This window comes from Formica exsecta, unplaced genomic scaffold (assembly GCF_003651465.1).
Source record: "Formica exsecta isolate Colony F162 unplaced genomic scaffold, ASM365146v1 scaffold365, whole genome shotgun sequence".
Lineage (NCBI taxonomy): Eukaryota > Metazoa > Arthropoda > Insecta > Hymenoptera > Formicidae > Formica > Formica exsecta.
Genome location: NW_021850897.1, coordinates 180,591 through 196,755, shown reverse-complemented (window position 1 = coordinate 196,755; position 16,165 = coordinate 180,591). Strand labels below are relative to the sequence as shown.

Below are 16,165 nucleotides of genomic sequence, written 5' to 3'. Positions count from 1 at the left end.
AAAGAGAGAGAGGAAGAGAGAAAAAAGAGAGAGAGAGAAGGAGCGAACACGAGTTGCATAATGTACATGCCGTATCTTTGATCTTTCGCAGGCAGACCTTTCGTCGACACGTTTTTGCGTCGAAATATAATGTATACTCAGAGACACGTTGAAATTTCTTTTCGAGCGACAGCGAATTGAAATTCATAGAATGTTAATAAAATCCATATGTAATATTAAGGCACGCAGACGGATGCATTTGAACGAACGTATTAAAAAGATGGAAAATCGCGAACGATCGGAAACGGACAAAGTGATATACTCCGCGATATTTCACGGAATAATATCCAGCATTCGTCGTGAAGACTGAGCTCCTAGGAGCCGCTATAAGTAGTTTAAAGACTGCTAGTTTTGCGATCTCTCCCCCTCGACTTCAAGCCGCGGGGAAAACTATGAATCATGGCCGGTCATAAAAAGTAACAGTACATAACCGCGCGAGATATACAGGATAAATTCAGGCGGGGAAGTTAAGATAAACGTGGAAATGCGAAAAACAATTCGCGCGCCGCGTCGGCCGTCTTAAAATTTCATTCTCGCCAACTTCTTAAAAAGTCTTATCCGCCGAAGCCCGCCGCGCCAAGTCGATAACTTTCCGCCCACCTTAAGCGCATTTCCGGGGAGAGCTGTCTTTAGGAAAATACTTTCGCGAAATAAACTTTCAACATTCAACCTCTCTCCCCTCCTCCTCCCCCGAAAACTCTCCCCCGGGAGATGTTCGACGAGAGCATTCGCAAATATCTTTTCATTTACAGCTTCTTATGCTACTAATCGTATTCCGAGCCGATTACTTTCTCGCGGTAAATTTACATATTTAAGTATTTTACTGCAATTTTTTAAGCGAGAAATATGTACGTAAAAACAAAGATCAGAGTGCAAATAAATTCTGATTAAAAATCTGAAAAAATTGTAAGTAAAAAAAAAATAAATAATTTCTAATTAAAAATAAAATAAATTTAAAAAATGAAAAATGAAAAATAAAAATTTTAAAAATGAAAAGTCACAGACCTATGGGACTGGCTCGCCGATCGATGGGGCTAGTTCTATCCTTCCTGTCTACCGGACTAGTCCTCTTGTCGATGGGACTGGCAGATTTATCGCTGGCCGAGCTCCTCTTTTCGATCGGGCTGTTGCCGGCGCTGAGCCGCTTGCCGTCCTCCTGTTGCTGCTGAGCCTCGGTTTCTTGGCCGGAGTTTCCGCCGGTGGCACCGGTTGCCGTACCGGGGTTGTTGTTGCTGTTGGTGCCGCCGTTGTTGCCGGCGTTGTTGTTATTCAGTACGATCGGCAGAGCGCCGCGGACGTCGCGCAATTCACCCCGAAGAGTCGCGCACTCGCCCCTGGCGCGTTCCAGCTCGCCGTCAAGCCGGGCGCCGGTCGCTGCGTTCTCCTCCACCATCACGCGGAATTTTGCCTGCAAACGGAAAATGTTCAGGAAAATGTGAGTGAAAATAAAATGGCAAGAGACACACTAAAAACTGATCGAGGACGAGGGCTTAATCCACTAAGCCATCTAATACTTTAATTATATTTTTAGGATCTAAAGAGATTAAATCTCTTGGCTAGATTTCAGAGAGATATTTAAAATATAGCCACAAGTATTTGAAAATATAGAGATTTCTTTTTTTAATCCGGCTAAGGATAAGATTAGCACGAAAGTTCGAGTTTGCCGGCTCGCAGTTTGTCATTTTCGCGAGACTATCGACGACATTAATAAGCGTCAAAGTAAAACGAGCAAGTTCATAACAAGATAAAAGTTTTGTCCCCGACTTTGCTGCATATTATTATAACTCAGCTTGCCGGCTGGCTCATTGCATTATTGCACGCAAAAAAAATGACTTAACAATAGCAGCTAAATTTCAGTAGCTGAATCAAACTTAGCTGTAAGAGCTATCGCCTTAGTGTCATAGCTAAGTACTAGTTATTATAGGTAAAAAAAATTCACTGTGGCATGAAAATTTATTAGCTGAAATTGAAAGCGTATATTAACACGAGCAGCTATAAAGATAGCAACCGTACCTAAATTTCTTACTATGCGCATACATTGCGGAATATGCTTTATAGCTAAAACATTTAGCACGCGCAGCTAAGTTTATGGGTATGCGCGCGAATCTTCGATTCACAATTGTTTAATTGTTTCTGCGACGCTGTCATTGACAACATCGACGCGTTAAAATAGCTAAAAAAAAAAAAAAATAGCTAATACATTTAGCTTGGGCAGCAACAGTATTAGCTGTCCTTATTTTAAGGACACATTTTATCTATCACAGCTATATATTAGCTCCTGTTGCTAATCTTTTTTTTCCGTGTGTGTATAGCGGGCGTACGGAAAGCTCTTTACACGCCGCGGTGAAATCGACTGATAACGCCTACGCCTATTCAGAAGTTCGCACGCGCGACGTCAAACGCGCCTTCGGAGTCACGGCACGAATCACTGAAATTGCGAGACAGAGAAACGGCCCGGTACACGTGGGGTCGTATTTCTTTCACAGTCGCATTACGAGTAACTCCGGGGATAAGAAAGACGCTATTTTTCCGGACTACGAAATCCTGAAGGTACGCAAAGATAGGGGAGAAATGCCTTTGAGAAAATCTCGCGGGAATTTTTCATTTTACGACATTTTAGTCAAGGGAAATATCGAGGTAAAAAATAAATATTTTTTCGGTGCCGACCCTTCCAATTTTTTTTTTCTACTCCTTTTAACGTTTTTTCATTTATTTAAGACAAAGAGAAATTTTATGGCTAAACAAAAATTTTAATGCCAGATTTGGAATATCTATATGTATAGTGAAATATCTATATGTAAGTTTAATATTTAGTTTTTTATAATGAAACACTTTAATAGAGAGGGAGAAAAAAATTCTATTTGGGTTGATATAAAATAAATTTCCTTATGTCAACAAAATATGCGCTTTCTGGCTCTGACGTAAATAAAATAGACATTAATTTTCATATGTAATGAAAATATTAGATAAAATTATAATAAAATTACCAAAATGTTTACACGAAGAATCAAGAAACAGGAAATTGTATTGACATTAAAAAATGAGATATCTCGAAACCGATGCATTTTAGGAAATTTTGCCAAAAGAAAAAAAGATATTTATATTTTTATAAAGAATACGACCTGTACCTACATAAGACATTCTCTGTATAATTATGACATTCTTGATTATCTTCATAGTTTCATCATTTGTCTACGATATATCCGAGTCCCGAGACAGGATTATTAGTCGCACCGGGTGTAAAATCAAAGTGGAGCCCTTTGACCGGCGATCAATAAGACTCTATTCTGCTGTCCGTAGAAATGCTAATTTATACAAACGACTGCAGAATCCCTCGTGCAGAATAATGGCTCAAGATGGCTCTCCCGTATCTGGATTGACATGCGGCTTCGTACGTTAGGATAGATCGATGATATATATTTCTCGTGATTAGATATCATGATGCATCGAGTGGAAACATCATGATAATCGAACTCGAATCAAGCGTGATTCTTAATCTTTGACTTCGGATAGAGGAGAAATCGATGACGCACGGCGCGAGTTGTTAATAGCTTGATTTGATCATTTATGTAACTTTAAATGCACTGAATTGAGATTCCAGGTAATTTAAGATCAATTAAAAAAATATATACATATATTAATATATATAATAATTAAAATTTAATATAAATTGATGAATAAATTCTAGCTTGAAACAGTAGTATAAGCTGCTAATTGTAATATAGAATTGGGGATTCATGACTATATGCAGGAAAGATTTACATTATTAATGGCTAACACTTTCCGTTGATAACGTATTAACTGTTATATTAATATGTCATTAATATCTATTAGATCGATATTCACTTCACTTGCATAATTCGAAGTCATTATTACTTTTGGTTTGTAAACATTAATTCGATAATGTAGAAAAATAATTTCTAAAAAGCTTTCTTTAATATTCGAAAGAAAATATCAATTGATTCAAAAAGAAAATTGGAAGTAAAGAGCGGGATTTCAAAGAGAAGTCCCTCTCTTTGCTCGAGAAAGGAAGATATCTTTATTTTGGAATTCACATCCCTGTAAAAAATTTTCTAAAAATTAATTTTTTGTCTGAAAATTCAGACAGTATGTCTGCAAAAAAGCTGCAGACACTTTGTATGAAGTTTCAGCCAGTTTTTTTTTAGTGATGATAAATTAGACAAAACATTTTCTGCGAGTAACATCTGCGTCGAAAATCTTAATTTAATTGACTTTAAAAGAGCAGATATTCGCGAGTGCGGTTTTATCGCGAATGCAGGCCGCATCGTCGTGACGTCTCGCAGGATGCGGCCGAAATCGAACGTTTCGCGGATTCAGATAGTCGATCGTTGCGGCGCACCGCAGCATCGGAAGCGCAAACGAGGCTCTCTGAAATTCGCAGTCTCGATATGCGACCGAAAGCAGTGCACGAATATGCCTTTCCAAAGCCGCTGCGTATGTAAGCGGCTTCCGGTAATCGCTTAATGACGCGCTGTCAAACGTGGGAAATTTCTAATTGCGGCCTTATAGATTCGGTGCCATGAGCGAAAATAATCCCCAAGTTACTACAAGATCAAACAAGTAAAATTCGTTTTTATTAAAAGTTTTAAATTAGTTTTTATTAAAAGTTTGATTCGTATTTTACAAAAAAGAATTTTAACGAGTTTTGCGCTCAAAATATTGAGAACGAAATACAAATGATATACAATGAATTATAAATGTCTTTTTCTTCTTCTCTCATGACATTAAGAATTACCATGTGTCTGTTACACTTTTATGAGAATATTTACGAAAAATTGCTCCAGGGTACTCGATATATTTTGCACGAGATCAATTATCGCGAGCGTCAAGCCGGTAATCGAGCGCTATCAAGGATGTTTTAGAGGCAGAAATGCACCAAACAAAAGTAAAAAAAGACGAGAAAGAGAGAGACAGCGAAACGGGTGAGTGGTCGTCGAGGGGATCATGATTGGCCAAGTTCCAACGACACGAAAGGATAACGAAAGGAAGAAGGCATCTCGCGAACTTGTTGCGTTTCCAGAGCGCTTCCTCCCTCTCGCCCCACAAGATGCGGAGGCATCGACAAGCGATCGTGTTCGCGCTCTTTTCACGGTCATGAACCGTCGGGATCGCGACGATAAATTCTCGTCGAATGGAAACGAGCGGTGAGCGAAAACCGCCGGTCGCGCCGCAGAGTAGTTTCGCCTTTAGTACCGGATGTTTAAACACACCGTCGCTCTCTTGTAAAATGTATACGCTGCCGCAACGCTGTTAAACCGGGTCTCCGGTAGTGTCCGTACATAGTGTTTCCGCAGGAAGGATCAATACCGGCTGGAGGGCACCTCGATATATGACCCCTTCTCTCTTCTCTCTGTCTCTTATAGTTACATAATTTTCATGTAAAAAACCTGAGTAAAAACATATATCCGTCTTTTAATATTACTCTCAATTAAAATTCTTTTTAGTTATTCAACATTTCAATTGCGATCCCGCAATTCTGTTAAAATGAGACTCGCTCGATTAGTTAATCGTTAACAAATAATTGATCCTGCGGTGGAATTATTTAACGCTCGTAGGAGTAAATTTGCTGGAACACGCGAAATTATTCGTCGACGGAGAGAGAAAATCGATATTATACGACCAAGTTAGTTGGCGAACAGTTTTCGGCCGTTTAGTTATCTCTCACTATTCCGGACAATGTCTGACTACAACGGGTTCCGGATTATTCGCGCGCGACCGGAGTCACAAACGCCGATGTAAATACTAACGGCGGATTATATCGCGTCGGTCGTTTGTCGTTTATAGGGGAAAGGGAGAGGGGGGAAAGGGCGGAAAGTCCGATATTATGTTTCTCTACCAATTTCTATTATGCTTCGAGGGCGAATCGTCGATTGCGGACGCGAGAAACAATTTCGGCGTACAATCGCCGCGCAAATGTGCCCGTACAATTAAATGAACGATCGGGTCATTAGCCGCGCAATTTGTCGTACACGAAGCTCCCTGCGCGAGAGATGCGCTCGACCCATAACGAAGAGAACACCGTAATTGGGCAGACCGAATCTTTCCGCATCAAATCAGGATCATGGGACACCGTTGGACGATCTTGCTCCGGCATTAATAGCGGGTCATTTCACGACAACTTGTTTAAAAGTGTGTCATCTAAACCGCGAAACTGTTGGAAAGTCTCTTGGCGGATAGCAATTTTCGCCTCACATCGTGGAGAAAACTGTATCTTACAGTATAGTTTTTCCTTCTTATATTTCAATTTTCTTCAACATTATATTTTTTATTATCTCTTAACTACTGTGAATATTTATGAATCATTAAAAAAGTTTCTGTGACCTGGCTTTCGAGATTTAACGAAGATATAACGGATAACGATATTTCATTCTTAATTTTATGGTCTCTATGACATTTTATGACAAGTTCAGTTTTTCTTTCCTATATATTTCAATTTTTCACATTATACATATTTTATATATTTTTCTTATCTCTTAATTACGTTTGAATTATTAAAAATATAAAGTTTTTTGACTTGAAGCTTTCTGACTTTAATGATGGATACAGTAAATAACAATATTTTATTTCTCGATTAATTTCATAGGATGATGACATTCCCGTCGAGGTGTTAACAATCTGGGATGTATCAGCGTGCGAGATGCATCTTTAATGCAACGAGATCGTTTTATTAAAGAAACTCACGTATAGATCGACAGCTGAGTTTAATGAGTAATTTTCGTATGGCGGGTGAGAGACTCTGTCACACGCGGTGAGAATCTACGATTAAGAGGGAAGCGAAACGTGCTGACGGAAAGCAAGCAGCAACACCTGCCGCGACCGTTGGCAAGCGGCAAACGAGAAAAAGAATATCAGTTTATTTTCAGAACTGTCGGCAGCAGCTTGCCTCTCAATCGGAAAATCCGGCGGCCTAGCGAGAATACAAACGGTCCGGTAATCCTCGGCGAATTATCCCTTCTCTGCCATTACGAAATATCGGTCCATTGTACCGTTCAATGAATTCCAGTTCAGTCCAGGTTGCAATTTGCAAATTTCGATTGTAACATCTGCGTGTTTCAAAAATGTTCATCTCTCGTTTATAAAAAAAAAATTAATAATATAACGAGAGAAATTCTGTCATCATCTATTTATCACTTCGGTAGTAATGTCTAATTTTACGCTAACGAATTAATATAAGTTTCGAAAATGTACCAAAGTGCGATAAGAATAAAGTTCGCGTATTTTTATTGCGTCTCGCTAATTCGCTTATTCCGCCGGAATATCGACCCGCTCGATAATATCACCGTAAACTTAATCCAAGTAATTTAAGAATTTCGCTAAAATTGCGAGAAAAAGACCCCGTGAGTTTGCCCCCTCTTGCTAATTATGATCGCGAAACTCCGTCTCCTCTTTCTCTCCTTCCTCCACCACTTGTCCGGAGTCCCCAGGTGTCATCGTGTCGACGAAGAAAGAGAGGGATTTTCATTTCATCGTGAAGTAGCGCATGAAATATGCATCGCTCGATGCATCCGCGATTTTTCATCGGGCACATAACCCCTCCCTCCCCTCCATCCCGTCAATCCTTGGCTGCTGCTGCTGCTGCTGCTGTTCGTCCTCAACTTATACACGCGCATTTCGTATGCCACATAAATTTACGACGCATACAGGATACGAAATGGAGGACTGCATGTCTTTCGCAACCAAATTTAAAAATTTCATCCCGATAATTTGGCCAGCAATTCACCGTTAGTATGATCTCTCCGTTTAACTTTAACAAGTATAATAAAGATATCTCTATTGATAACGAAAATTCAATGCACCTTGAATAATAAGAAATTTAATTAACACACGTATAATTGCCATTTCATAAAATTTATTAAAGTAACGCGAAAGATCAGTTTACAATTTACGCCAATCACGTTGATATATTTCATTTTCATTTCAATGCAATCTTTTTGTGTTTGTGTGTGAGATGGAAAAATAAAAATGGAACAATGTATATATTTACAATCTTCGCATTGTTTCGACGACGTTAATATATTAACGTCATTACATATCCAATTGCGCTATCTCGAAATTAAAAATAGCAATCGTGTCGGCTTTAACTATGTACATACCATCGAAACGTCCAGCCAAATGCACAAGGTGTACAGGCGCATCGCTCGCTCCAAGATTTATTCTCTCCGGTGGAGAGTAAAAGTTTCTCCCAAGTATACTTTACTCCCTCGGATATGTGCCAGCCAGTTATCACTTTGAAATATCTTCGCAATGTATTTTGCATACCGAATGGCCTTTACGCATTCTCTCTTAGCCAGAGAGGGATCGTATTATCCAAAGTCCGGATCGTTTGTTAATTAAAATCTCCAACGTCTCTCGTTTACCGGAAATTATTGAGGCTATTTGTCGACTTTTCGCTCTTCGGGTTTTGTATTTCGCTTTCTCGTCAAAGATATACAAAGTTCGCGATCTTTTGCCCCGAGTTTTCCGAGTTCGAGTGCTACAACGAAGGAACGAACTTTAAAAACAAAACCGGAGATGAAAGAAGATAAAGGAACATCATAGTCGGCGAAAGATTCTATATTCCACGAACGAGCATCTTCGCGACGCGAAGCTAAACTTTACTTCAGAAGAAGCTTTTTACTTAAAGAGCTTATCGAGATAATTAATATATTACAAATTAAAAGACCTCTCTGTGGATAATAAAATATTATTCCGTCAATTTTATTCAGACAAAACGTAGCACAAGATTGATCAAAGCGTTTACGCGAGAGAAATGGCTCGATAGATTCTCATACCGTCTGATGCAGACAGCTGTCAACCGTGGCTCGTTCGTTCGACATAGGTGCTGCCTGTACGTACTTAAGGGTCGGTGTTACTCATATCACGCGCGCACACGCCATATATTGTCCAACTAAGTTAACCGGGTACCTGCGGGGCGGTGTCCAGCATATGGGTCTCTCGTTTGAGAGGTCGCATTTTCGTTCACCAATGGACGCGAAGCGATACGAAGTGGCTGATGCTATCGACATTATTACCAGCAGACCGTCGACCCGATATGGTCTTTCTCGTTCTCCTTTACCTCGTCGAGAGAGCTGACGCTACGCTTTGCTCGAAAGATGTTCAATTAACGGTCGTCGCATCGATGCACGAACATAAAAAGACAACTGGATTTAAAATAAGAAGAATAAATGGAGAGAAATAACACAATCATGCTGGTGGAATCACAAGAGAACAAAATAAAATATTTCAAGATTTGCGGAAAGAGAGGTAGTTATTATACGTATATAAAGATATAATTTTGACGCGCGTCATTTTTTATGTAAAATTTTTAATAGAATTCCGAATGATATAAAATATTTATTTTGACAATGACGTGTATAATTTTATTATTCTTTATTTGAAAAATAAATCGATAAATAATTCGTCAAATGTGAAATGAATACTGCTCGCTATTTTTACTTGATTACTTGCGCAAATACTCGTCTACGAAATAGTATCAGAGATTGGCGCAATCGATAAATGCCTTCTTTTTATGCACGCGATAAATCGAATTTACTCGCGCGAGAGTGGAATGACAATTTGTAGTCTCGCCGATACGATTCGGCTTATTTCCCTACGGATTTTTCGCGGTTGCAACTTATTCATTCCCGACGAGGCGAGCCCCGCGGCGAGGCGAATAACCCTATAGTTCCATGTGTGTGCGTGTGCTAGGATATTTACGAGTTTTTCAAATATTTTTCGGAAAGTGTAAGTGACGCATTTATATATCTACATATTTTCGAAATAAACAGTTTCGCGTTAATATATGTTAAAATAGTAATAATATGTTACAATATTATATTTTCATATTCTCTCTCTTTGTCTCTATTTTACAGTCGTATTAAGTTTTTTATTTATTAATTATCTATTCTTGTTACTTACTTTTTATCTTGCCTTTATACGCTCACAAACTCCGAGTATATTTTTTTTTAATGTTTCACGTGGACTTTAATGTTTCACTTTTCACGTGAACCGTCATTTACGGGAGAACGAGCGCGCTTTTCGCAGCACTGGTCGCCGGATGGCTGATATTTATATATATGAGAAATATAGTATGTGACAAGATGAAGGCTGTCAGTCGCGAAGGGCGTCGCGGAATGAATTTATCGTGGAGGAGTAAATGGCGGGAAAGGGGCGGAGAGAGTAGGATCGAGAAAGATCGTTGAGAATGACCCTTTTCCCCCCGCTCTCCAGAGATATGCAGATGTCGGAGGAAGGAAAAAGACGACGGAGAAATTAAAATGGACACCGGCGGGAAATTTCTCGGCGCGGAACGAAAGAGAGAGAAAGAAAGAGAGAAAGAAACAGAGAGATGGAATTTCCATGAACGAGGAGTGCCGTACTGCATTCATGATTATTAACTCCATTCTCATTATTGATCTGGACGGAAATTTTTCACAGAACACGAACACTTTCCGTGAAATTTTCATAATTTTTGCATCATTCAAAAATGCACGAATAAGAGAAAAAAAAAAAAAAATAAGAGAAGCGTTTTCTCGCATTAACGCGTCGAAAAACGCGTAAAGATTGCTAGGAAAGAGAGAGAGATATTTTTTTTACGATTCAACGGAGACCCCTGTGAAAGAATAAAAGTGCCACGGGAAAATAAAATAACCGGACACGCCCAGAGAATTTCCTCGACTCGTTTGAGCAGGAACGACGGAGATATAGTAATTATCAAGTTTGTCCTCTCTCGGATGGGAAAGTAAGATAGATAGGCCGCGAAGCGAAGTAGAGCATGAAGGAAACAGATAAAGGGAGATAGAGAGACAAATAGAGAGAGAGAGAAAGAGAGAAAGGGAGAAGGAAAAAGGAATGGGGCGGAGATAGGGTGAAAATAGGACGAAGGTAGATGGAACGTCGTAAGAAGACTGCAGAATGATGCAGTAGCTGCGCATTACCGGAAGCGGCAGCCGCCACTCGAATTTATGAAATTGCAATTCCGGCCGCCTCGTTGCACCGCGTCGGAGCAATTTGTCTCGTGACGTACGGAGGTAAAATAATCCGATCCTGTCCCAGCTTTCCTTCTCTCTCTCTCTCTCTCTCTCTCTCTCTCTCTCTTTCTTTCTCGGCTTTTACATCCGCGCATCTGCCGGGTCGCGACGCGGAATCGTGTCGTTGTAATTGCAGCGGTTCGAGTCACGTAGAGCTGATATCGATTTCTGCCTCGAGCGGCGACAATCCGCGAAGACAAGAACGATTTCCAATGCTCGCAAAGTGTCCCAAGATATCATTACACGGCGAGAATTTAATCGAGGAATGCGATACCGAAAAGACGATAACGAGATCTACTTCAATAAATCTTTGATAAATCAAAAGACTACTTAAAAAAATCTCTATACATTTTCATTCTTTTTTCTTTCAATAAATACAGAATAAGCTCGGGGAATTTTATGATGTCTCTTGAAAAAAGATGCGTTAGAATTTTTCTTCGAACGAATAAAAAAAAAATATTATATCGATCAATGATTTTGTATATAATAGAAACAGAGTTATTGATTAAAATGGCGGGTAAAACTCAAGAGCCTCTGAATAGATTTTGAATAACGTGCATCGAATATTCCAAGTAGCATTTATTAATCGAATTCTTTTCGCTTGAAAACCATTTTACACATTTTCAAGTGTAGTGGCTCTATTCCACAACGCGTATATGTATAGCATCCTTCTCGTTACACAGGATATCTGCGTTCGTAGATAGCGAGTGCTCAAACATATATCCGCTTCGCAGGAATAATCATAACGCATGCGATACACATGTAATAACATTTTATTATTAATGAGCCAAACGGAATAAATGTTAAGGGGGATGAATATTAAATCGGCAGGGCCGCGAGAGACATGAAACATTTATTANTGTATTATTCCGCGAGTTCCGGGATTTTACATGAAATTACAATGCAACGCCGAGAATAAAAGTGGATGTCAATTAAACTCGAATACCGGCGCATTAATTCGGCGCATCCGAACCGCGATAACACGAACGGATGACTTGATAAGGACGACAATTCTCATTGTCAATTCTCGTATTATTTTTCCGCGCGTGTTATTTTTTCGAGCGATAGAGAAAAGAAAAATGCATTTCCGAAAAGAGACGGCCACCGAAACGCCGGCCACTCGAGTGAGAGGACACGCGGCACGTGCTACGATTTAAAATAACACTCGTGTCGCGGGTGTTCCCCGCCATGCCGTTTCAGGTTTCTAATGTGGGCCAGACCCGCAGCACCCAAGGTAAACCTGTTTTCGCTTCTGTACGAGCATCGAAGTACTTTCCTCACCAAAAATGGAAATCGAAGACCAGCATAGTTCACGATTATACAGTCGGCTTAAAATAGATAACATAAATATCACGCTCGGAGATCTGTTTCTAACTCTAATCTCTGTCTAATAATCTTAATTTATTTCTCTCATTCTCTCTCATTCGCGCAAAGTATCACGGCATTTAATTAACCAATGGAGTTCTAATGCATATTAGAATTGGTTTTATTTTGTTTAGAATATAGAGCGGCAGATTTCCTCGTGTTATTAATAGGAAATATATTCCACGACATGCTCGAGTATAGCAACCCGTCCTACTTCCAGAAGAGGCGTGTACCGTTATTACGGTGTTGCGTACACACAATAAGTTACGCGTAATCACAGCGAGTATAATAAACGTGTGCAACAAAGTGCACTGCGGTTCCGTGGCACGTCTCATCAGTTATTGTTGCGCCGAGTTAACGCGACTAATTTTAGATATAACGACGCGCGCGAGCGCATTGTAAGCTTACATTAAACACGGTGCTTACGCGACTTACGTAACTGTTTATGTCTGAAGTTCAGGTCTTATTTAATCGCGTGTTCACATCCGAGGACACTCTCTCAGCGAGAAGCCTCTCGTAATTTCCAAAAACGATTACCGCCTCGTCTCGTTAACTGTTTAGGAAACTTGGGTTACAAAATTGTTACAATGCTCTTCTCACGTACACAGTTTCCTTTTCGCACAAATGTCACATTAAATAAAATAATTTTCGAAACATGCAGACCGTTACAATCTAAAATTTTGCAATTTCTCCGTTCTAAGATGATGATCCAGGATAATTAATGTAAATTTTGAGGACCATTAAGCGTCCACTTATAAGTTTCATTATCGGTGATACATCAGTATCTTCGTATGACAGCGTGTGAGGTACAGAGAAAGAGCAAGAGAGAGACTGTCGCAGCATCTTCCGCCGTTTGGGATAATTATAGGCGTGGATGCATAATTTTGCGTAGCATGTCAAGCTTATATCCATCTGTCACGCTCCAAAGAGGTTCACAGGTCCACTGCACTCGGATCCACTATGGCATCGACTAATAATAAATAACCCCGATGCTAACACAATTAACAAAAATAGTGGCATTCCTATCTTAAAATACATGTATATATAAATATATAATAATTATTAATATAACCCGTATAAAAAATAAAATAAAATATTGTGTGCAAGTTTGCTTGAGAAAATATGTGTATAAATGTGAGCTATGTTTATTATTTTATAATTAAATAACTCTTTGAAACAATGAATTTTTCATATTTTTTTTTCAAAATGTTCTATAAGTCATACATTATATATATATATAAAGTTTTTATATTTTTGAAAAATGTTTATGAGAAAATCATATATATATATACACATATACACACACACACCTCAATGTCTGGTTCATATTTCCGCCTTCTCGATTTGGATAGAATTGTTTGCCGGATTCGCTTCGCAGAAAAAACATTTCATTCGTCGCAAAATGTCCAACTGCGACGAAAAAAAATAATTTCCGCGTTTCTGTTTTCTCGTTTTTATATAAAGAGATACAGTAATAAAAAATATAAAAATAATGCACTGGCAATTCATAAGCTTTTCATGCTGGTGCGTTTGTGTATTTTTCAGTAAAAATATTTTTCCTGAGTACTTAGTTTACGTGCTAATAATCCGTAATTCTGAAGCATAACATAAAATAATTTGTCTAGTAAGCTTTATAATTTATAAATCATTTCGATGTGAAAAATTTTGATGATGAATAATACGATTCTTTTGCGAAATAAACTTGCGTGTATTTCATTAAAATATATTACAAATAAAGATGAATTTTTTACCTAAAAATTTTTCAAAACAATATAAAATATTAAATTTAATTAAAGCAAAAAAATATAGTAGTGTCATAATATTGATAAAAAAATTAATAAAATCTTTCTTATTATCTGTGTAAATTATGGTTTTAATGAAACTAGTTGATTTGGGCGTATTAAAATCGCGCATAATGAGATATTTTTCGATAATTCTGATAAAATATTACATGCGTATTATTAGCACAAATTTCTCGTAATCTTCGAATCCGATGACAGATGGTTTCCATCACGTCGCACGTAATGATACTCATTTGCAAACTGGTTCAAGAGCCCCAACTTCCAGGGAGAGCACGTCAAGGGAGAAGGAAAGAGAGCGCGGAGAAGTGTTTCTGCGTGTACCGGAAGCCCTTGGCTTTTTAAGGATCGCGCGGACGCGGCTAAATAGCCAATTCGCCGCTTTGTCGTGGACGAGGTCCATGCCGCAAGGCGCGTTTCAAATGCAAATACCCTAGAGTGCCCGCGCGCACAAACCGACCGGCTTAACCGTTCCGTTGGCGGCAGTAAAGTTTGAAGCCCAATAAAAAGAGGAAAGGCAATTTCCTACTCGCCCGCGGAGCTCGCGAAAGCGGAATTTCATAAACGCGGAGGGAAAAAAAATATTAAAGAAAATGTAAACCGGTAAACTATACACGAGGAAAATTATGATGTCGAGGTCGCGACGTACGCGACAAATTTCGAGTCTCGAGAATAACGCGAAGTGATAAAATATCTACACAAGCTCATAATATGATCCTCGATTTGTCTCTTTCTCAAGAGATTGTTAATGTCCTTTCTAATTAAAAGAATTGTTAAGATCAAAGTTTTCAATTAAATCGATGTCATTTATTCGTAGCTCGCATTCAAAACAGCGATCATTTCAATATTTTATTCCGTATGATATTTCTCACACACATTGGATGAGTTCAATTCTTTTGTGTAAACGAATCGACAGATTTCTCAAACAAGTATATTTTCCTCCGAAAACAAGTAACAGAGAAAATGATGAAAATGTATACAAGTTTTTTCCGTGGGATCAACACGTATACACAATTTTTCATCCTAGAATTCACTACTCGATACCGACTAAAACAGATAAAATATTTCGTTTGCCCGGTGGTTTCTGGCTTTGGCATTATCGATTTAACGGCGAAATATTCGATATCGCCCGTATTCTGCATTTGCAGAGACAAGATAAACTATCCCGAGAATCATGCAATAGGAAAGAGAATCCCGGTATATTTGTGGATCTGTGGAAGTTTTTTTTTTATTCAAATTTGATGCAAATCGCGATACGGTACAATAATAAGAACAAAAATTAATCTAGAGAATAATAAACCTATTACTTTGATATGCGAATAGTCAATGATATGCAATAATAAACTTCGTTTGATATGCCAATATATTTCAATACATTATTAATATATGTATGTAATTATATATTTTCTTTTTTGATATAACTAATTGATAACTAATTGTTTTATTATTGGAAAAAATCTTGTTATCCTTTCCCATAATTTTTCGTTTGTTAAAAACGCTTGTTGAAACAATTTCATTGATAAAGATTATATCAACAGCATTTAGCATGTTTGAAGAGATGATAAACAAGTGCGCAAATTAAAATGTACAATTTTAAATATACACGAGATATCTATGTATATGAAAATATCGCACATTTACATTTTATAAATATTATTTCGCAGTCAATTAATGACAGATAGAGTTCTCTCTCTTCCTCTCTCTCTCTCTCTCGGAAATAATTTCATAATATCGCGCCACGTGATATTACAGACAAATTAAAGGGACGCAATTAAAAAGTTAATCGGCTGCATATGCACGTCGGTTCAAATATTACCTCCAATTTCGCATAACGAAATTCCGTATCTCATGGTTGGTAGGATTGGAGAGGAAATGAAAAAGAAAAAGAAGGCTGTGACCGAGTCAGATGGATTTTTCGTGACCTGGTTTCGC

The 16,165-nt window shown here is 38.4% G+C and overlaps 1 protein-coding gene across 5 annotated transcripts in view; it reads right to left on the bottom strand.

Moving 5' to 3' along the window:
- The window catches only part of LOC115239209 (kazrin), a 128,538-nt gene that overhangs the window by 25,243 nt on the left and 87,130 nt on the right, over positions 1-16,165 (bottom strand). For all 5 annotated transcript variants that reach the window (XM_029813604.1, XM_029813605.1, XM_029813601.1 and 2 more), the window contains one exon: positions 1,045-1,447. In XM_029813604.1, coding sequence (XP_029669464.1) covers positions 1,045-1,447 — 403 coding nt within the window. The remainder of the gene's footprint in view (positions 1-1,044; positions 1,448-16,165) is intronic.